At 45.8% G+C, this 21684-nt stretch overlaps 2 protein-coding genes across 2 annotated transcripts; one reads left to right on the top strand and one right to left on the bottom strand.

Moving 5' to 3' along the window:
• The first annotated feature begins 7198 nt into the window (after nucleotides 1-7198).
• Thbd (thrombomodulin) lies at nucleotides 7199-11250 on the top strand. The gene has a single exon (XM_046435207.2). The coding sequence runs from the start codon at nucleotides 7433-7435 to the stop codon at nucleotides 9164-9166; it is 1734 nt and encodes a 577-aa protein (XP_046291163.1). The 5' UTR covers nucleotides 7199-7432; the 3' UTR covers nucleotides 9167-11250.
• A 5326-nt stretch (nucleotides 11251-16576) lies between these two features.
• On the bottom strand, nucleotides 16577-21101 carry Sstr4 (somatostatin receptor 4). Its single transcript, XM_046435197.2, has one exon. The coding sequence runs from the start codon at nucleotides 20973-20975 to the stop codon at nucleotides 19812-19814; it is 1164 nt and encodes a 387-aa protein (XP_046291153.1). The 5' UTR covers nucleotides 20976-21101; the 3' UTR covers nucleotides 16577-19811.
• Nucleotides 21102-21684: the final 583 nt, after the last annotated feature.

Raw genomic sequence — 21684 nt, 5'->3', positions numbered from 1 at the left:
TCCTTTTTGGAAAACATCTCTTGGGAGGAAGGGATGCATCCAGAAAACTGAGAAGACCAAGGTGGTGGTCTATGAATCTATCAGACTAAGTTTTCTCTACTCCCTACATGAACCCCACTGGACAGTCAACTCCAAGTGGGTCACTGGGCATCCATGAGCTTCATTTGGCTTTTTCAGAGATCCACTGAGGTGATCAATGTAAGTTCTATGGAATGGCAAGCAGTTTTTGGCCTCCTTTCCTGCCTATTACCATAAACCCCCAGCAGTAGGAAAAAGACTGAGAGGTGTACTCAGTGGTTCTGTTTCTATCATCCCAGTTCTAATGCTTCCTTAATTGGTGGTAATGTTTCCTTTTTATTTTAAACAGATTTTTTTTCTGAGATATAATCCACATATTTTACAATTCACCCATTTAAAAAGTACAATTCAATAGCTTTTAGCATATTCATAGAGTTGCACAATCATCACCACAATCAATTTTACACCACTTTTATCATCTCGCCCAAACCCCATATCTCACACATACCTCAAATAAACCCCATTTCCATACTAATAGCAGTTATGCCCCAACCCTCACATATAATATCCAGGAAACGAGTAATATACTGTCTCTTGAGAGTTGTCTTTTCTGGACATTTAATGGAAATCAAATCATATAATCTGTGGCCTTATGTGACTAGCTTTATTTATTTAGCATGCTATTTTCAAAGTTTTTCCATGTTGTACATGAATCGGTACTTCATATCTTTTTATTGCTGATAACATTCCATTGTATGAACACACCGCATTTTGTCCATGCATTCATTGTGGCTCTTTCTACTGTTTGACTATTAAGAATAACTGTCTTTTTTATTATTCTTTCTTTTTGGGGGGATGGGGTGCTAGGGATTGAATTCAGGGGCACTCGACCACTGAGCCACATCCCCAGCCCAATTTTGTATTTTATTTGGAGACAGGGTTGCTTTGTGCCTCTCTGTTGCTGAGGCTGGCTTTGAATTTGAGATCCTCCTGCCTCAGCCTCCCGAGCTGCTGGGATTACAGGCATGTGCCACCAAATCTGGCTTATTATTGATTTTGAATAGCTCTTTAACTATTCCAGAGATAAATTCCTATCAGATACATGATTTGTAAATATTTTCTGCCATTTCCCTTTTGTGAGGGTCTCTGCTTTCTTTGAAGCACAATTTTTTTTTTGCCTCCTTGATGTCCAATTTTTTTGTTGTAGTTTTTGTTTGTGCTTTTGGTGTTACATCTAAGAAATCATTTTCAAGTTTAGTACCACAAAGATTAACACTTATATCTTCTTCTAAGTTTTCTCTTGTTTTTTTTTCTATTCTATTTATCTTTTTATAACTATTTTGCATTAATTTTTGCATATGATGTGAGATAGGGGTCCAAAACTATCTCAATTCAGTTGCTCCAGAAACATTTGTTTAAAATATTGTTTTTTTTTCCATTTAAATATTTTGGCACTCTTTGGAAACAAATTGACTATAAAGGTGAGAGTTACTTTTAGATTCTCAATTGTATTCCACTGTCTTACATCTATCTTTATCATAGTAACATCCTTTTTTGCTTACTATAGTTTTTATAAGTAAGTTTTGAAATCAGAAAGTATGAATCCTCTTACCCTCCCATCAAAGAATGTTTTGAATTTTCAGAGTCTTCTGAACTCCCAAGTAAATTTTGGAATCAATATGTAAATTTACACAGAAAAAAAATTACTTGAGATTTTAAAAGGAGTTGCACTGAATCTGTGCATCAATAATGGAAATTTTGCCACCTTAACTATAGCATTTTCTGGTCCATCCATGAACATAGGATTTCTGTACATCTTCTACAATTTCTCTCAATAATGTTCTATATTTTTCAGAGTATATGTTTTACACTTCTTTAGTTAAATTTATTTCCAGCATTTTATTCTGTTTGAGACTATCTAAATGGAATATTTTCTTAATTCTCTGTTTGCACATTGTTATTACATAGAAATACAATTGGTATTTATATATTGATCTAGTGTACTACAACCAATTATTAGTTTCTTATAGTTTCTCCAGTACAATATTGAATAGAAATGTCAAGAGCAGATATGCCTTTTTTATTCATGATCTTTGGGGAAAGAATTTCAGTGTTTTTTATTAAATGTGATATTAACTATGGTTATTTTGTAGATGCAACTTGTTTAAAAAATGCTTTATTGGTACATAATAATTATACATAATAGTGGGATTTGTACATATTCACATATGCACATAACATGATTTGGTCAATTTACAGCATATTTGTTTTCACAATCTCTGCTGTAAAAGGTTGCTTATTACAAAGGTTGTAAAGGAAAATATGTTTTGTTTGCAACTTTTTTTTCTTGCAAAGGACTGACCATAAAGAATTGTCCATCTTTACCTCATTTCTTAAAGAAAACTCCTGCGTTAAAAATTAAAGCTTAGTAAAATATTTTCTTTGCTATACAGACATGCTGTTGTTTATTGTAATACTTGATCAATTGGCATGCATTTTCCAACTCTGGATTTATGCATTGCTGTATAGCCACAGACACTTAATTTTTATGTCTTCATTTTAATACTATTTTGGCTAATAAATGTGGTGAAGGTATAAATGGGTTATCGCAATGCCTTGAATTAATCTTGTTTCTGGATTCCTCTTCATGTCTGTTTTAACAATGCTCATATGTTTGCCTTCAATACAAATGGCTGAAGTCTTTCATAGCCCAGGTAGTTAGTCTGGCCTCTGACATTAAATAGAACCCCCAACTAAAAAGCCGGGCATCCTGGATGATACGAGAGACCACAGGAGCCTTTGATAAAGCTTTTCACCACTACTAAAGACTATATTTGTAACCATTGTGTTCTGCGAAAGGGAATAGTCATTGTTTTTAAATCTTCTGTTTAATTTTTACAACCTTCTACATTAGGTATTGTGTCTTGGGGTTTTATTTGGCAGGGGCACTGGAGATTTAAGAAAGAGCCAAATTAATATGTATGTGGCAAAACTGGTGCTCAGGCATACTCCACATTGGAGTTTTTTTCATTCTAACCTCGGCTCATGGATCTTAGTCTCAGTACATACTGGCCACGTGACCTTGGAAAGTATCTTGTTCTCTCTGATTTTCAGCTCTCACGTCAGGGAAATGAGGGAATTGACAATGGATGCCTCTGCGGCAGACTGGGAACCTGAGTCAGGACAAACTTTTCTGAATATCTTCAATTTTTTCCCCTATGCCTCCTTTGGTTCTTGAATTTTTCCAGAATTTTTTATTTTTATAATTAGTAAAAATATTTGGCTGGACTAAATTCAATCCAACTTATATCTAGTGAGTCTCTAGTAGGGATCAGGAACCATGCTGGGTGCTGAAAACAATCAGTGTCTGAATCCAAATTCTGGGAAGTATATGCTTCTTTTTAGATAAAGCTTGTTGAGAGCTTATTGTGGCTCAACTGTTCTAAACACCTTACATATGTAACCCATTTAGTCCTCATAATAATGCTTCGAAAGGGGAACCCTTATAGTTCCTGTCATGCAGCTGAGGAAACTGACACACAAAGAGGCTGGGTTACTTGTTATGAAAGTTCACAGAGAGTCAGTTCTGGTTGGGTTCCCTTGATAATGGGGCAACTTGTCAACTGGAAGTTGAAAGATGGTTAATATGGGGACAAAGACAAAAATTTTCCAGCCAGAGAAAGAGACATGACCATAGAATAAAGATGAGATATTTATCTGAAAGTGAGCAGAAGTTTCCCTTCCTGTGATTTTTTTTTTTTTCATCTACAGGGATTGGTAGGTCATTGGTCAACAAAGTTGTTTGACATGGTGGAGTGCAGGCTTTGGGAGCAAATCCCAGTGCAACCCCTTGAGTGTAAATTCCCTCATTTGTAACAGAGACGCAATGATGAGCATCTTCAGCAAGGAGAGAGGATAGGAGTTCAGACCTCTCCCAGCGGAAGGAGGGGGGTAGATAGCACTGAGGAAGTGCTATCTACGGTTTGGTAGTGGTTTGGTAGGGGATGAAGAGTGGAAGAGAAAAGAAGAAAGGAATAGAGTTGAAGTATTGTTTCAGCATAAATTGATAAGGCAGGATCAGTGAAAAAGGAAAGGATGAGACAGAAACTCTGATGAAGTTGGAGAGAGAAGATGAAGAACATGAAGTCAGAGACAAATGTATGGTTTCAAACTGGGTGGCTCAAATATTGATACAGAGTAAGATTAGGTTGGGAACCCCTTGTAAGACATCTTGTGTTCTGCAAGGGGAGTTGATGAGTGCACCAAAGACTGGGATGTAAAAGACAGGTGATAACTCTAGGCAGAACCTTGGGAAGCATCCATCCTAGTGAGGCAGGGGGACCACACGTACAGCTCAGAGGAGAGGTGGGACAAGAACAAATGTACTTTGAAAGTCAGGAAAGGAAATGCTTTGAGAATAGCGAGAGGTTGACAGTGTAAACGACACAGAGATATCTGGGAGGGTGAAGACTGAAAACAAGTTCTTGGAATCAGTATGTAGGATATGATGGTGTTCTTTCAGTGGACTGTTTTAGCAATAACAGAGGTCTTGGCTGGGGAGCACACAATGAGAACAGTGAGGTCAGGAGCCAGTTGATGGGGAGGGAAATGGATAAACCATCCTCATAGAGACAAGAAGGAATGGCTCATTCCTAAATGTAAGAGATATTCATAGGAAGATGGGGTCCCAGAAGAATAGAGGACTGGGACCTTCAATCTGAAAGGTGTTATAGAACTTGCAGAATAGTCTGAAATGCAATACTGGGGAGGAAAAATGAAATTGTAGAGGGAAGCCCTGGGAGGCAAAGGTGGTGTATCTCAAAACCCTAAGGGATTGGAAAGCCAAATGGGTTTTGTCCATCCATGTTCTGCAGGGTGGCCTAGAGACTGTCTGTACCTCTATGTTACATTTCTCTACTTCCATTGTTGGTCTTGTTTCTTTGTAATATGAAAGCATCATTGAGGTCTTCATGGACTCAGTAACTGGGGCTATTCATGCACTTCCCATTTTTTTTTCTTTACCATTTCAAGAATTAATAATGGGATCAAGGAGACCTTAAAAGGATGCCAAATCAAAGATGGTGTTGGTAAATCAGCAAAGACCCCTCCAAGATTCAAACCAGTCAGGTGTGGCATGAGACCTGATCTTCAAATGTTCCTTAGCTCCTTTTGGTGCTGACAGGCTCAGAAAGATTCCCATTCAAGGAGGAATGTCTCTCTCAGAACGACACCATCTTGGTTTAGTGCTATATTATTGTGTTCTTGAAATTCTTGAGAACAGCATAAGGGCTCCCGCATTTATAACCTGCCCTGTGCTCTGTAGATTTCGTAGCTGATCCTGTCCCTCATCCACACAAGGAATTCTTCTCATTTTTGGAGAACTTTCAACAGTGCCTCTAGGGGGTTCCAACCCATATCACAATGCTCCCATATCCCACAGGGGACTGCCCTACTCTTCATTTCAGAGTCTTTTTCCCCCCCTCTTCTTGGAGCACACCTGGGGGGGGGGTGCAGCTGAGCTTCAGATCTCAGAACTCATGGGTACTTCTCTGGTTTCCTTACTGATGAGCAGGGGCAGTTTTGACAGGACACCCCTCAGTGGGATATTAAAAGGCTCTGCAAGTCCCAGATCTAAATTCCCATGGCAATGGAGAAGGGAGGGAGGGACCAGCACACCTGCTTCCTTTCATTTTTTATAGTGTGCACTCCCGCTGGTCACTGTGGGTAAGTAGTCTGAGGATGCCACAGGCTCCGGTTCCCTTTTAAAGTCCAGTCTGTACTTGACCAGGGAAGGAAGACCCACAAGTAAGCCACAGAATCCACAAAGAGTCTCCCGAAGCCGAGTTTCTTACTCCAGGGCAAGGCCTTCGAGTTCCTCACACTCTTAACTATTTTTTAGCTGGGCAACTGTGGGGCCCTCCAACTTCTTTGGCTTTGTTCAGAGTTCAACAGCGCCGCCTTCTGGTGCTTGGTTGGGAGTGCCATTGAGAAGAGTTGGCGTAGGGTGTGTTTTAAAAAGTTTGCAACTCTCTGCTGGGTTTTGGACCCACCCCTCCGCATTCTTCCTAAGTGAATAAGCGGATAAGGTCGAAAGTGACGGAGTCCCATTCCCTCCTCCCAACTCTCCGTACCCTGCCCATCCACAGGCCAGCCCCTCTATGATGCCCTTTGCAGAACAAGTGGTATTTACAAGAGACTCATCAGCTGGGCTTCTTGAAGAAATTGAAAGCTCCTAAAGAGAGCCAAATGGTATCCAATTGGAGTCCACAGCGCCTCCTTTCGGGGGCTTCCTGCCAACTTCGTTAGGGTGTGAGATGGACTCCCCCCTCCGCCACCTCCCTACCCGGTGAAGCTGGAGGAAAACAGACCAGACTAACGCGTTTCCCTACAAGCCCGCCCCCTCAGGACTCTTTGGGAATTCGCCTGCACCACTTCTGATAGAATTTCAGAGCCCTGACAGTGTTCGTGTGACTTTCCCACAGTAAGAGATAGGGTCAGACCTTGGCAACACATACCCAGGAACTAGCGAGTCCCTGGCTAGTTGTGAGCTAGGAGAAGTGGGCCGTTGGGGGTGCTGGTGTTAAGTCACTCCACTCCGCTTCGCCCCGTAGTAGCCCCCAGCCAAATCTACTGTCCTCTGGGACCAGGCGCCCTGGTGTTGGGTATAGTTGTCCTTTCTAGCAATCAAATCTTTGTGGAAATCCATGCTCCTCACCCTCGGTCAAATGTCCTCTTTATGCCTGGCACTCTGCCAAGAATTCTGCAGGTGTTAGGCACCATCCACACTCTACACTCCTTTCAAAACTCTCTTTTCCCTCATTTCTTGTTCCCAGAGCCCCCCGCAATCCAGGATTTCCTTGAAATCGGTATTAACATTTGGGGAGGGGGGCTTAGAAAAGAGGATCAAGATCAAGAGTTTAAGGAGGGAGTGCACCGGGCGGGAGGAGAGTGCGGTGGCGAGTGGTCGGGGCGGGACCTGTTGTCTTGCGGACAGGAGTGCTGTTCTTCCTAGGCGCCCGCCCCTGCCAGCCCCGCCCGAGGACTTCCCTAAGCCGGCGGCCGGGTTTACTCATCCCAGCGAGGTGATCCCAGGCGCGAGGGCGGGCGCAAGGCGTCCGGAGAACCCAGTAATCCGAGAATGCAAACCAGCCCTTCCCACCAAGCACTTCCTTCCTTTTCCCGAACGTCCAGGGAGGGAGGGCCGCGCATTTATAAACTCGGGCCTCAGCCGACCAGTATGTCAGAGACTGCCACGCCGGGGCTGAGCGCCGCTGTGAGAAGCGTCTGAGCTGAGACCCAAGCTAGCGGCCGTCGCCAGCAGTGCCCGGTGCCTCTCCCCACCCACCGCCAGGTCCTAGCCCGTTCCCAACGTCCGCACTTTTCCCGGCGCCTGCACGCAACACCCTTGGACAGCATGCTAGGGGTCTTCCTTCTGAGTGTGTTGGCCCCGGCGGGCCTGGGGCTTCCCACACCAGCAGAGCCGCTGCTCAGTAGCAGTCAGTGCGTCGAGCACGATTGTTTCGCGATTTTCCCGGGCCCCGTGACCTTCTTTGCTGCCAAACAGGCCTGCGAACGCCTGCGAGGACATCTGATGACCGTGCGCTCCTCTGTGGCTGCCGATGTCATCTCCCTGCTACTGAGTGACGATGAGAGCGTCGGCCCGCGTATTTGGATCGGTTTGGTGCTCCATCAGGGCTGCGTCGACCCGGAGCAACTTGGGCCCCTACGCGGCTTCCAGTGGGTTACAGGAGACAATCGCACCAGCTATAGCAGGTGGGCGCGGCTTGACCGTGTTGGGGCGCCCCTCTGCGGCCAGCTGTGCGTCACTGTCACGGCAGTGGCAGCCTCAGCTCCTGGAGAACCGGTCTGGGAGGAGCAACAATGCAACCAGGAGGCCGACGGCTTCCTCTGTGAGTTCCCCTTTGCAGCGTCCTGCAGACCCGTGGCGGTGGACCCCAGCGCCGCTGTTGCTGTTCATGTCCCAAGCACCTACAGCACCCCGTTTGGGGCCCACGGCAGGGACTTTCAGGCACTGCCAGTGGGCACCTCCGCTGTGGTGGAGAAACTAGGCTTGGAGCTAATGTGCATGGTGCCTCCTGGAGCTATAGAGGCGCGCTGGGGTCGGGAGGCGCCCGGTGCCTGGGACTGCAACGTGGAGAATGGGGGCTGTGAGCACGCGTGCAACCGGAGCGTTGTGACGCCCAGCTGCCTCTGCCCAGGTGACGCCGTTCTGCAGGCAGACGAGCGCTCCTGCGCAGCACCCACAGTGCAGTCGTGCAACCATCTATGTGAGCACTTCTGCGTTAACAACTCCGAAGTGCCGGGCTCCTATGTGTGTATGTGCGAGACTGGCTACCAACTGGCCGCGGACCAGCACCGGTGCGAGGACGTGGACGATTGTATGATGGTCCCAAATCTGTGCCCGCAACGGTGTGTCAACACGAAGGGTGGCTTTGAGTGCCAATGCTATCCTGGCTATGAACTGGTAGACGGCGAATGCGTGGAGCTGCTAGATCCCTGTTTCGCCGCTAACTGCGAGTACCAGTGTCAGCCGGTGAGTCAAACAGAGTACCGTTGCATTTGTGCTGAGGGCTTCGCACCCAACCCCCAAGATACGCACAGGTGCCAGATGTTCTGCAATGAGACTGCATGCCCCGCAGACTGTGACCCCAACACCCCAGACAGTTGCCAGTGTCCAGAAGGCTACATCCTGGACGACGGTTTCATGTGCACTGACATAGATGAGTGCGACAATGAATATTGTCCTTATGAATGCCGCAACCTCCCGGGCAGCTATGAGTGCATCTGTGGGCCCAACTCCGATCTTGCCGTCTCGGTTGGCACAGACTGTGACGCTACCAGGGTGCCCAGCATTGACGACAAGGAAGATGGCTCTGGAGAGCTCCCAATCAGCCCGACGCCGGACTCCACCTCAAGTTCTCCAACCGCGGGGCCTGTGCATTCGGGCGTGCTCATTGGCATATCCATTGCAAGCCTGTCTCTGGTGGTGGCGCTTTTGGCACTCCTATGCCACCTGCGCAAAAAGCAGGGTGCTGCGCCAGCAGAACTGCAGTATAAGTGCGGCTCACCTGCCAAGGAGGTGGTGCTGCAGCACGTGAGAACTGATCGGACACTGCAGAAACTCTGAGGGCCCTCCCTCCAGGGACCTGGGTGTTAGCGTGCCTATTTCTCCTTCCTGTGCCTTTCTCCTTGGCTACCCAGAAGCACCCTAGCTTGCTTGACACCTGGAGAAGATCCTCCCCCATCCTCCCATACTGTAGTTGGGCAGGAAAGGATTGGAAGGAGGGGAGCCCCAGTCTCTTCCAAGAACACCACAGGAAAACTGGGCAGAGATGTCAAATTTACATCAAGACACAGACTGCAAAGTGTCCCAGGACCTTACCATGGGGGGACAGGAAGGGTGAGCCTTATTGGTCTGTAGCCTTGGGGGCTGACTTGTGAGATAGTGAGGACCAGTATATTTATTATTATTTTAAAATATTTAGGCTTTCCCCCATTCCTTTGCTTCCCCGCCCCTACCTGTATTTCTCCAATACAAACTTTATGTGTATGTGACTTTCCCACTTACTTTTTCTCCTCCCTTCTTTTTTTCCCCCTCTCTCTCTTCCTCCCTACCTCTCTCTGGCCTTACTTCTTTGCTGTTAGCTGTTCATCGAGGCAGACATTCTACATGAAACAGAAACAAAAACACAAAGCCCAAAACGGTGCAGTATTTTCTTTTTCATCAGCTTTGATAATTATCCCAGAATTTTAGGCTTCCAGAGCACAATAATTTTAACAAAGGTTAAAGAGTGAGAGGCGATAATCAAATTAATATCATGGGACTATCATAGAAATTCAACCCAAGGAGTTTTTATCTTCATTTTTAAAAAGTGAGCCTGAGTTTCATTGTTGTTGTTGATTTGACTTGGACTGAAAAATAGTAATTGTTGTTAAGATAATTAGGCACTTTTCTTCAGAACTGTAGTTGTTATCATCATAATTGTTATTAATTTTTGACAGTGTGGAAAAAATTCAGATGCTTGCCTTAAATTGAGAGAAATACCTCCCAAGGGATAGTTTAAGAAAACTCATGCTTCATGCTAATTTGACTCTCAATTTCTCTTGTTACTTGTAGTAAAAAATAAAAGCAGCTGTACTGGTTTTAGGGAGATTGGGTGCTTGGAAATGGAGCCTGCGTGATGCCGTTTTAGTCAACTTTGTGTTCTTGTGACCAAGATACCTGATAAGAACAAATTAGAGGAGGGGAATTTTATTTGGGGCTCTGTATTTGGAGGTCTAAGTTCATAGATGGCTGACTTCATTGCTCTGGGCTCAAGATGAGGTAGAACATCATGGTGGGGGAAAGTCCAGTGGAGGAAAGCAGCTTAGCTTCTGGAGGGGTCAGGAAGCAGAGAGAAAAATGGAAGGGGCCACAGAAAGACACATCATTCCAGGGCATACTCCTAGTCACCCATCTCCTTCAGCCAGGACTCAACTGACTCCAGTTACCACCCAGTCCTTTCAAACTAGTAGGGACTGATTAGAGTACAACTCTCACAATCCAATCATTTCACCTATGAACGCTGCATTGTGAAGACACCTCATATCCAAACCATAACAATGTCCAGTTAGGGTCTCACCTTATGAGGCACTTGGAAAATGTCTCCCATTTCAGAGGGACCTCCTAACCCTAGTCATTGGAATATGGTCTTGGGACAAGAATTGGGCCTCCCATGGAAGCTCCTTAGATAGTGACAGTTCTAGGCTCCACCCCACCTAGTTCATGAGAAATGCATTTTAACAATATCTGCAAGGGGTTATCTGCTCAGTCACTTGAGGAAAATAGTTCTAGAAAATTAAATATGGGTCAGTAATAAGTAGCAGGCCAAGTCAGGCCCTTTATTTTTAAGAAACTGAGGAATTTTCATTGTATAGCTTTGCTTTCTGGTAGAAAAGACTAGGTACAACCTCTATACATTGCCACACAGGGTCAAGAAGGTCTTTGGTTGAACTAAGCTAGGCATGGAATCATGGTTCAATGGTTGGGGACAAAAATGTATCATGTGTGAGTGTATCATATGTAAGGCAAAGGTTTTTCTCTACTGTTTTGTGAACTCAGCACATTTGTACATAGTTATTTATTTATTGGAGTTAAACTAGAACACAGGCAAAACCCTTGCTTATGATCATACTTGTACAAAATAAACAAATTAAAGAAATTACAGTGTACTCTTGGGTTGTTTCTCTCTTCACCTTTCTTCCCCCATCTCCTTGTTTTATGTCATTAAATGGGGCTCACAAACAATGTAAATGCCATGAAATACATTAAAGAATGGTCTACACCCTACCATCCATGCTGCCAAGTCAAAGTACCATTTCTGACTTTCAAATATCTTTCCAGAGGAGGTTATTTTCAATGTAAGAGTTCATGTTATCTTATGTGCACAGTTTTTCTGTAACCATAACAACTTCATACACAATGACTTATGTTAATATGTTTTCAAATACATTATAGGATCATATGTTGGGATGAATTAAAGGAAAATTCTTCCTTTGGCATCTCCAGAATCCTAGGGGTGTGTCATTCTGCAATAAGGTTGGCATTATCTGATCTCTGAGGTATTCAAACCCAAAGTAGTCAGAAAGGGTGTTTGGCTCAAATTCAAATAACCATTCCTTATTACCAAGGTCTCAGCCATTATTAATTCTTCCCCATTTATGTTGGATATTAAAAACACTGTCTTTATGATACAGATCTCTTGGACCCTTTTCCTAGAATGACAGAGCTGACTGAATTTTACGTGCATAGACATGAAGGTTTTTATAAAGCAGAAATGAGAAAAATTGAGTTCAGTCAATTATTCAAATGTTTTTATACATCTAGATCATGCTGAATTGCTCAGGGTTAATCTGAGTCATTGTGGGAAGATAGTTGGAGATCTCAGTATCCATTTAAGATTCAGCTTTATTATGCCATGTGCTAGGGGGGCAGCTACTACATACAGTGCCCTGTGAAGGTAGCAAGTTAAGCAATGCTTCTATTCAGGAGTTTAATAAGTCTCAATGAATGGGGCAAAGCAGTGCAGATAAATGGTGCCCTTAGTAAAAATGGGCTGTTGAAGGAGTTTTAACAAGAGCATCTTGGGGTCCACAATTATTTGCAAAGATAACAGCTGCTTCTAGACTTATAAACATGTATCCAATGATAATAAGAAACCTGGAGTTCCTCCTGTAAGCACTCAGTAGGTCTAACAATTGAGGGGAGGATGACAGTGGGGATTTGATCTAAGCCTGACATCTAGTGGTCACATGGCTATGGGTACCACCTAACCCCTCTAAGGCTATGAATGGGGTGGTAGAGGTTTCTATGAAGAGTAGACAGGGCAAGTGAGCACAGTTTCTGGGACATAAAGGGTACCCCATAACTATTATCCATGCTCAAAGAATTAGTAGGTGGGCAAGTGAATAAAGAAATAAAGTGGTGTTGGAATCTCAAGTGTCAAATCCAAGGTTGTGTAGAAAGCATAAAGTGTTCTTTCAAGGCAAGATGCAGTCACTTACAAGGGATGCTGTCATCCTAGAGAAATAGTAATGGTGGGATTTGGGGTATCAATCACAACTTAAGGAGGGAGATATTTGTGTTGGGTGAGAAGTAGCTGTAAAATCTAGCGTAGAAGGCTCTAGTCTGTACTCTCTGTTAATATGACCAGTCAAAAACAGGGATGGAGAGTTTCCTCCATTGTCCTCCCAAGGAGATCAGAGAGAAGGGCAGAACACCTCCAAAGTGTTCTTCCCACTTGCTCAAGGACCAAAGGAGAGACTGGTGCCAGCCCAGACAGAACTCAGGTCTCTTGTCTGGAGCTGTGAAAGGGGGCCCTAGTGTGTGACATTAAGGTATGGATAGGGCCAAGTGATAGAAGTCTCCAACTTTTAACTTTTGGGGCCTCCCATTATTATTGTGCTAAGTAAGGGTGCATTATATCATCAAGGAAGACCAAGATTGCAAAGAATATAAAAGCACATTTTCATCATGGTCTTGACTTGGTGGGGAGTTCCCAAAATATATCCTGGATGCATGCAGGCATTTCTACATAAAGTAATACAGGCAACACCCAGTTCTTCTTTCTTCCTATTCCAGAATGAATGCCTGGTTTCTGGACTATCTTTTTGTATCAAGTGAGTCCTTCCTTCATTTATTCATGGTCAGCAGGTTCTAATGTAGGCAAACAGTCCATTTCCTCTCCCAGGAAAAACTAAACATTGTTTTAACATCAGATTCTAAATGAATCAATATCCTTTTCAGCCTGTTTTGAAAGTGTGATTGCAAAAGACAAAAGAACCCTGGGGATCTGATCACTCAAAGTGAATTAGGGTGGGGGAGCAGACAGCAGAGGGCTTCAGTGATCTAATGAAAAGCACTAGGATTCAAAGTTGGGGTCTGTATCCATCATGCCAATTAGGCTATAGTCCAGAGTTTCCTTGAACCTCTGCCTGCAACCTGTTATTATAAGGGTGATGGTGTGCAAGGATTCAGAGATTTCCTGTTAAAATAGGAAATTTCAGGGCTGGGGAGATAGCTTAGTTGGTAGAGTACTTGCCTTGCATGCACAAGGCCCTGGGTTCTATCCCCACCACCACCATCATACACACACACACACACACACACACACACACAAGACATTTCACAGCCATTATTATTCTGCTATAGAAATCTTCTTTTTTATATTTTCCAACCATGGCAGCATCTCTAATATCATTCTCTTCATATCCCCCTCTGGGGTCATCCCCAACTACTAATTTACCCTGCCTTGGGAATCGTTCATCCCACTCAGTAAGGAAGAGATGGGCTTTTCAACAGCCTCCATAATTCTCCCTTCTTCCTCCAGTCTCCTGCCCTGAGAAGAGGGAATTCACCTTCCACAAAGATACTGGACATCTGAATCCTCGGGCACCATCACCCTTATAATAAGAATCCTCTTTTTAATGCATTTGTTTGGAAATCATGATATAAACCCAAAACACCATTTGTGTGTGTGTGTGTGTTTCTTTGCCAAGATGTGACTCCCATCTTTCTTCTCATATTTTCACCTAAGAGGTGGTCCTGTGGAAATTAACATGTAATTCTAGAAGAAAGGAAACCCTAGGAAAGGCCTGGGGTGAGTCCTGGCTTCTTTTTTCAGTTTGTCAGCAACTCTCCAGAGCACGGTAAGCAACCATAGAAAACAAAGGTAAAACGGGAGGGGACACAAACCCAGAAGCAAGTCCTTGCCCGAATATGTGCAGGAGGTGGCAGGGCATTGTGTCACATGTTTGTAATACCAGCCACTTGAGAGGCTGAGGCAAGAGGATCCCAAGTTCAAGGCCAGCCCTAAGCAACTTAGTGAGACCCTGTTTCAAAATAAGGTTTGAGGATGTAGCTCAGTGCTTAAACCAAAAACAAAAATCTAATTTAGGAAATGAAAGCAGCATCTTCCTGAGTCAAAGGGTTGAGACTCCTCAGGCTGGTGGTAGGAGTTCAAGGAATGGTATAATGAGGGAAATTTGCTGGACATTGGGAAAGCATCATCCCAATTCTATACTCCTCCGGTTCTCCCAATTCGATCTGTGCCCCGCCTCCTCAGACTGCAACTGAAAGTCACTGAGTAGGAAGTAGCTGGTGACAGAAATAGTCCCTCTCTTGATTGGGGTGGCAGCTACAAAATCATAACTATATGTCAAAATTCATAGAACTGTACACCTAAAAACAGCAAATTTTACCATATGCAAATTAGATTTGAATAAAAATAGATTTAAAAGGAATCACAGTCTGTTCAGAATGGCTATAGAAAGACTAGTTTAAATGATCACTCTCTCTCTCTCTCTCTCTCTCTCTCACACACACATACACACACACACACACACCACACACAATCTCGGTAACACTCCAGGTTCCTCTTCATCTGTGGTTTGGTGAGCTTTGCTCCTCTAAGCCAGGCAGAAGGCCCTTTGGGTGTCATTGAGCACCACTGTTGAATATTATTGTTCTGCCCTCTCCAGAGAGCCATGATGCTTTCCAGGAGTCATGCAAAGCTGCCAAGTGGGAGAGCTGGGACTTGTCCCTGGTCTATTCTCTCACCTTCTCTGGTGCATGTCCATTCTGTGACAGCAATGACCTGGGGCAGCCTTCTGCTGTTAGACATTAAGTCAATCCCATTCGGCTGGGAACTCTGATTTTCAGTGGATTCAAAGTTAATGAAGTTTTTAAAAAATGACATCATCCTGCTAATCCCTTCCAGAAACGTGGAGACACCTGTGCCCCAATTGTGCAAGGATACGAGACCCCATGAGGGACTTCTCTTGCCACATAGACCCAAATCTCTCACTTGAGTTTTTTTTTTTTTTTTAAATGTGTGTGGTGCTGGGATTGAACTGAGATCCTTGTGCATATGAGGCAAGCACTCTACCAACTGAACTATATCCCCAGCCCTCTCACTAGAATTTGTCACTGCTGTTCCTTGGATCTTGGGACAAAGTACTAAATCCTTAAGATGCTGCTGGACAGACTTTTCCCCCTTTGTATCTGCCAGCACCTCCAGATGAACCAGCATCGCCAGCTACTGTTGAGTCTGTTTCAGTTACATGAAGACATTTTAATAGTTCCCACTGCAGGTCCTTTGCATATCCTGCTCCCTCTGCTTAGAATCTTGCACTGCACATCCTTCCTCTCCTTGTTAATTCCCACGTTCTTTGAAGGAGGGTGTTTCCAGCGACCTTCTCCAGGGATACCTGCTCTGATACCAGGGAAGTCTTTATTATATCATTTCATAAAAGCCAGATTCCTTTCCTGTATATGTTTTACTTCAGCTAAGAATGGAATTGTACCTTCACTTCTGTGGTCATTTGATGAATGCCTACCTTTTACACTAATCTCCACACTCCATAATGTCTGGGCTCCTGCCTCTGTAGATTCATTGTGTTATCTTGAAGTTGATTGCCTTGCCTGAGAGAAGTACTTGGCTCACTGTCCAAGGGCACCCCGATCTGCACATAGAGCAAAGTTTTCAGATTCAAGGTGTAATCTTGACTACCATATAGAGGTGTCACAGCCAACACTGCCTTAAGATTCTGACATTTGAGCTTAAGAAATCTGAAACTATGCTGTCACATCCTTAGGAATGATAAAGTGAAAAATGGGGGTGATTCATAACCTATAACTCATCAGAGAAGAGTTTCAGTGCTGAAATTTGCTAGGATTCACATTAGGTTTCTGAGGCAACATAGCAAAAATATGTCACATTTGTTTTTTTTTTTTTCTTTGTATCAGCCTTTGGGACCTGAGGAATGCCAGGTATGATATTTTTTAATGGATGTGCATCCATAAATTTCAAGATGAGAGTTAAATGCTATCCCTCTTTGCTCAAAGATAGAGTGCCAACTAACTGGGCAAGAGCTCTGATGAAATTCATCTGTCAAGTTCAAATACCATTTTCTCTGCTATCTGGGATAGCTGAACATCTGGCTTGCAATAGTACAATAAATTAAAAGCAATTTAAAGGCAAAGCAAATTCTCTGATGTATTGAAGGGTGGGTCAAAGACTGTTTGTACCTGAGGTAGAAAATATTCCTATTCATGTTGAAATCTTAAACTGTGACTTCTAGTCCTAGCAAGCAGAGGGAGACCATCATCAAAGTGCACCTCCATTGCTACCTCCAAGGCTGTGGAATATAAAAAAAGTAAGTGGCTTTCAGGACCCTGGCCATATAGCTCACTGCCTTTAATTCACTTCAGGTTTGCACATAAAGAAGGGGGACAAGGTTGTACAACCAGTTGTTACAAGGATCTTGGGATTGATGGCCACTAGCACAAAGTGGCAGGACTCCAAACCCATGCTCAGGATGTCTTGGTGCTGTTCAGTTGTTCATCCCTGAGAATTGAAAAAAGGCTCTTCAGCTAGTGAAGAGAATAGTCAGTAGGAATCTCCTTCTGCCCCTGCATGATTTATTACTAAAGTGTGGAGGGCAGTGTGAATACACGTTTCACAAGTGATGGAAAGAGAGTTAAGTATGAAAGAATGCTGCCTACCACTCTCTCCATCTCTCCAGTGTATAAGAAAAAGAGTTCATGTCTGGGAAGAGCTCAAAACTCAAAACATCACTTTGTGCATATTTCAAGCAGGAACAGCGGAGGCTTAGTGAGCTTAAATCCCTGCTCATGGGTCCAGGCGGTAGCCGAGGTCCCTATTGTTGGTGACTTTCCTCCCCATCTCTGGAAGCTGCCTCTCCGTCAACCATCATCACCTAAGTTAAAAGGCTGTGTTTTAAATATTGAATGTGTCCAATTCTGTTGTAACCTGGGCAGCTATGTATGAGTATTACTAAGACTCTTGGTCTGTGCTCCTCTCTGTCACTGGAAGGCTGACCCACCCAAGTTGTGGCAAAGGCCCAGAACCCCCACCTACTGGGATTGTTGCCAGTACCAGGAGCCATACACTTCATTGCCATCAATCTCTGTGGTTCTTGCAGTGTGATCTAAGCACATTTATAAAGTGTCCCCACCAGGCACTGGAGAACAAAGAAATAGTTCAGTTTTAAAGATGTTCAAGAAATTATGGTTACATGAGGCACAGACTTGGGAACTGACTGATTCTGGATGCCCAGAGTGATTCTGGAGGGTACAGACAGGTTAGAGATAGCTGCTTGTGTCTGTGCATATATGTGTGTGCTGCATGTATGCATGTGCCTATAAATATGTGTGGGATCAAAAAGCTCTAGAATACAGTGGAGACTTGTTCATATCTGGAGTAGATGAAGATCACCAGAATGTGCAGACCTTAATGACCCTCCAGCCCTCCTTGACTACCTAGCCCTCCACATCAGCCAATGCTGATTGACACTCTTTGAGCATTCTGCTGGCTGACCATTTGGAGGGGATAAGTATCCAGAGGTTACATGTCCAAAGACAGTTGACCTAAACCTTTTATTTTTAATTTTAAAAGAAAGAAGTGGAATCTATAGTCTCATAGATTAAAAAAAAGTGTAAGGTGAAATCCCCAGGAGTCATCCTGTGCCAGTACTAGAAAGATCTGCTGATTTTCCAGGTGGGAACTCTGAGGATCAGGGGTTGAGTTCCCTGCCTGAGTTTTATGACATTTTTGCTTGAGACCAGAACTCGGCTCTCTTACGTGATTCTGCATACCAGCCAGCTGCTCATATCACATAAAACTCTGGCTCCTGTGCAGAATCCTCAGGAGAGTGCCATCACCTGCTTTTACAGGCTCTTAAAGAGAAGCCAAGATCCAGGTGGCAGTAGGCACCCGGATCTGGGCTTCTTGCCCTGCCTCCTGGCCCTGCGTGGACCCTCATTAGTCTCCAAGCAGCTCCACTGTACCCATTTCTGGAACATGTGCTAGCTGCCCTAGAAGACACACAGTCATGACTTTAAGGCTGTGAGGCTGAGAGGACCAGGGTGTTTTCTCTTAAAGACCTCTGCCAGGAAGCTGTGGGCACTTGCTGCAAGGATACTGTGAAATACAAAGGGGCTCACCCTTGGACTGTTCTTCCCCCTCCCACCTGACATATCTTTCTGGCTCATCAGGACAGTCCCAAACAAACCTAAAAGTATCTTTTGCTAGGTTAAGCCAGGTGGGGGGTCTCCCAAAAAGCACTTCAGACCCTGTGTAATCACATATTCTCACTCCAGATACCAACCTAAGTGTTACAAGTATTTTCTCAGCCCCTTGCTCTGCTTTTATCAGAGGGAAAGCTGCTTACAAGCAGCCTTTTCATTTTAGCAAAAAATAACCCACGCTTTGGTTAACCTACCAGACACAAAGTCACAGCCTTTTACTGTGTTCAGTCTGCATTTAATAGCTACATCCTGCTGATGTTTTACTGAATGTTGATATTTTCAAATAGTGAGTGACAGAGCTGCTCCTCTTTCAAAATGTGGGCTGACTTCCCTTCACTCTGTTCTTTTCCTGTCCCCTCCCATTTTCCACCATGGTATAAATTGGGGATATAATGAGGTCTCACATTCCCACACCCAAGGATCAGGGGGGGAAAAAACACATCATAGGAGCTAGATGTGATTTTATCCTCTGCTTTTTTATTACTGACCTGGCTTTATGCCTTGTAGCAAACCCTGCAGCATGTCTTTACAAACCTTTTTCACTCACAGGAAACCTGCTACTAGCCCTGGATACCAATCTGGACACTTATGATTACAAGCAGGTGTCAGGTCAGGGGATGGTGGGGAGGTGGTGCACAGAACAAGTGCCTCAGGCTGTTGCACAGAAATCTCACTTAGCAACGGGAGCCCAGGAACAGGCAAAGGGAATATGCTTGGAAGTGTTCTTCCTTGCTTCTCTCTCTGCACATGCTAGATTCCCATCACAAGGCAAAAAGCCTGCTAAAAGCAAGGGCTACTGCCTGCCTCTACTTTTCTGAGTCGTCTTCCAAGCAGTCACTGCAATAAGTCACACACAGGTGGCTATTCCCCTATAGCCACCTCCTGCTTCCCACCCCTCCAAAAATAGACAGAGGCTCCAAAATGGTCAACACCCTAGCCCAGTTCCCAGAGAAGTCCTACCCCCATTACGGCGTTCTCCTGAAAGCAAGAGTCCTGGGGAGAGGGGAACAGTAGAGGAGTTCAGTGCTCTTGTGGATGTCACACACTGCTGGGAGGAGAGGGCTTAAGTGGGAAGAGGTGGTTGTTCTTTAGGTGAGCATCCAGGAGGTGCAGTTGCTGGGCTGTACAGGTGGTTCAGCCCCTGAAAGAGGTGGCCAGGCTGGGTGGAAGGTGAAAAGGGTCTTCAGAAAGTGGTGGTCCCAGTGAGGGCGGCGTGCTTGCGGCTGGGTTCTGCTTGAACAGGCTCCTGCTGGCAGGGGAGTGGGGGGCATATGCATCCTGCCGCACCTCTACTCTTGAGAGCAGTGGCATAGTAGTCCAGGGGCTCTTCCTCAGCGCCCCCAGCAGCATCCAGGAGGCAGCAGCGCAGGCAGAGAACCCTCTGGAAGGAGCGACGGAAGTTGTCAGAGAGGAAGCCATAGAGAATGGGGTTGGCACAGCTGTTGGCATAGCTGAGGATGAGGGACACATGGTTGACAGTGGAATCAAGGCTGGTGACAAACAGGTTCAGGAGCTGTACCACATAGAAAGGCATCCAGCAGAGCACAAAGACTGCCACTACCATCAGCACTAATCTAGTGATCTTCTTTTCCGAGCGCCTCCGCTGCTGCCAGCCAGCCCTCAGTGCCACAGCTCTCATTTTGCCCACAATGAGCAGATAGCACAGGCCAATGGCCAGAACCGGTAGCAGGAAGCCCAGCAAAAAGGTGTAGACCACGAAGACTGCCGACCAGGCCGGGTGAGGCCAGTGCAGGTTGCAAGCCACTGCCTGGCCGCCCCGAGCCGGCCTGGTGTCTGCGAAGACCGCGATGGGCAGGGTGACCAGCAAGGATGCTAACCACACGCCCAAGTTAATCAGCTTGGCCACGCTGGGACGCCGATAGGTGGCGGCTCGCAAAGGGTGCACCACCGCGACGTAACGGTCCACACTGAGCACGGTCAGACAGAAAACACTAGTAAACATGTTGAGGCCGTCCACACTGAGCACCGCGCGGCACAACACCGACCCGAAGGGCCAGTGGCGCAGGGCGGCTGATGAGGCCACAAAAGGCACGCTCAGCATGAAGAGCTCATCGGCGATGGCAAGGTTGAGCAGGTAGATGTTGGTGGCCGTCTTCATTTTGGCGTAGCGAAGGATCACGAAGATAACCAAGGCGTTGCCCACCAGACCCACCAAGCACACTAGCGCGTAGATGCTCTGGATGGTGACCATGCCAGCCGTCCCGGTGCCGTCGGACCGCGTATCCTCCTCCTCCTCTGCCGGGACGCGACTAGCGTTAGCCGCCGGGGGCCAGGTGGTCTCGAGCCCTTCTTCGCCCCCGGGGGGCAGCGTCGCGGGGGCGCTCATGTCTGGGGATGCCCACCCCAGCGGCGGAGCGTGGTGGAGCGAGCGCAGCGCGAGAAACCGCAGGCGGCGGGACCCGGGGGTCTCGCGCGCAGACGCGCGGCTCTCAGCCTGCTCCGCCTAACCAGCAGGCGAGAAGCACAGCGCTGAGCGCCCGCCCATCCCCGCACCGCGCCCCAGGATTGCGGGAGCCGGGCTGGTCCCACTGCCTCCGCCAGTTCCACCACCTCTCGGCTGGTGCCCCTCTCAACCCACCGGTCCTGCGTGCCCCACGTTCCGCCCCGTAGCCCTTTCTGGGCCCCGCCCCGTTTTCCCACCTCGTTTGCCCTCTCTAGGTTTCCAGCTCCACCCCCAACCCTCGGATCTCTAGCCCAATCCCCAAATCCTCCTTTGGTTTTCCCTCTGCCACCATCGTGATCTCAGGTTGTGTGCTCCCCAACCCTTTCATTACTCTCTAGGACCTGCAGCTGAATGGGAAAAGATGAAATTAGGACCGCGATGCTCCGTCCTGGACAAACCTGTAATTCACCACCAAGCCTGTAGGAGCCTCAGGTTCCTGCTCTATGAAATGGGTTTAACCATGGGACAGGTCTTCACGAGAGTGAAAAGGGATGGATGTCTAGTGCAGATCTCCATTTGGCTAACGAGGCGTCCAGGATGGGCCTGAAAATGCAGTTATTTGCCCTGAATTTGAGATCCTCTCTCCCTGCCC

The sequence above is a fragment of the Marmota monax genome, unplaced genomic scaffold (genome assembly GCF_021218885.2).
Source record: "Marmota monax isolate L192 unplaced genomic scaffold, Marmota_monax_Labrador192_F-V1.1 WCK01_AAM20220418_F8-fsc00005, whole genome shotgun sequence".
NCBI lineage: Eukaryota > Metazoa > Chordata > Mammalia > Rodentia > Sciuridae > Marmota > Marmota monax.
This window is presented reverse-complemented; position numbering and strand designations above follow the sequence as displayed.

What these genes read in the sequence shown, in the direction of transcription:
- Thbd (XM_046435207.2), top strand. Translation starts at nt 7,433, where the DNA reads ATGCTAGGGGTCTTCCTTCTGAGTGTGTTGGCCCCGGCGGGCCTGGGG.
- Sstr4 (XM_046435197.2), bottom strand. Translation starts at nt 20,975, where the DNA reads ATGAGCGCCCCCGCGACGCTGCCCCCCGGGGGCGAAGAAGGGCTCGAG.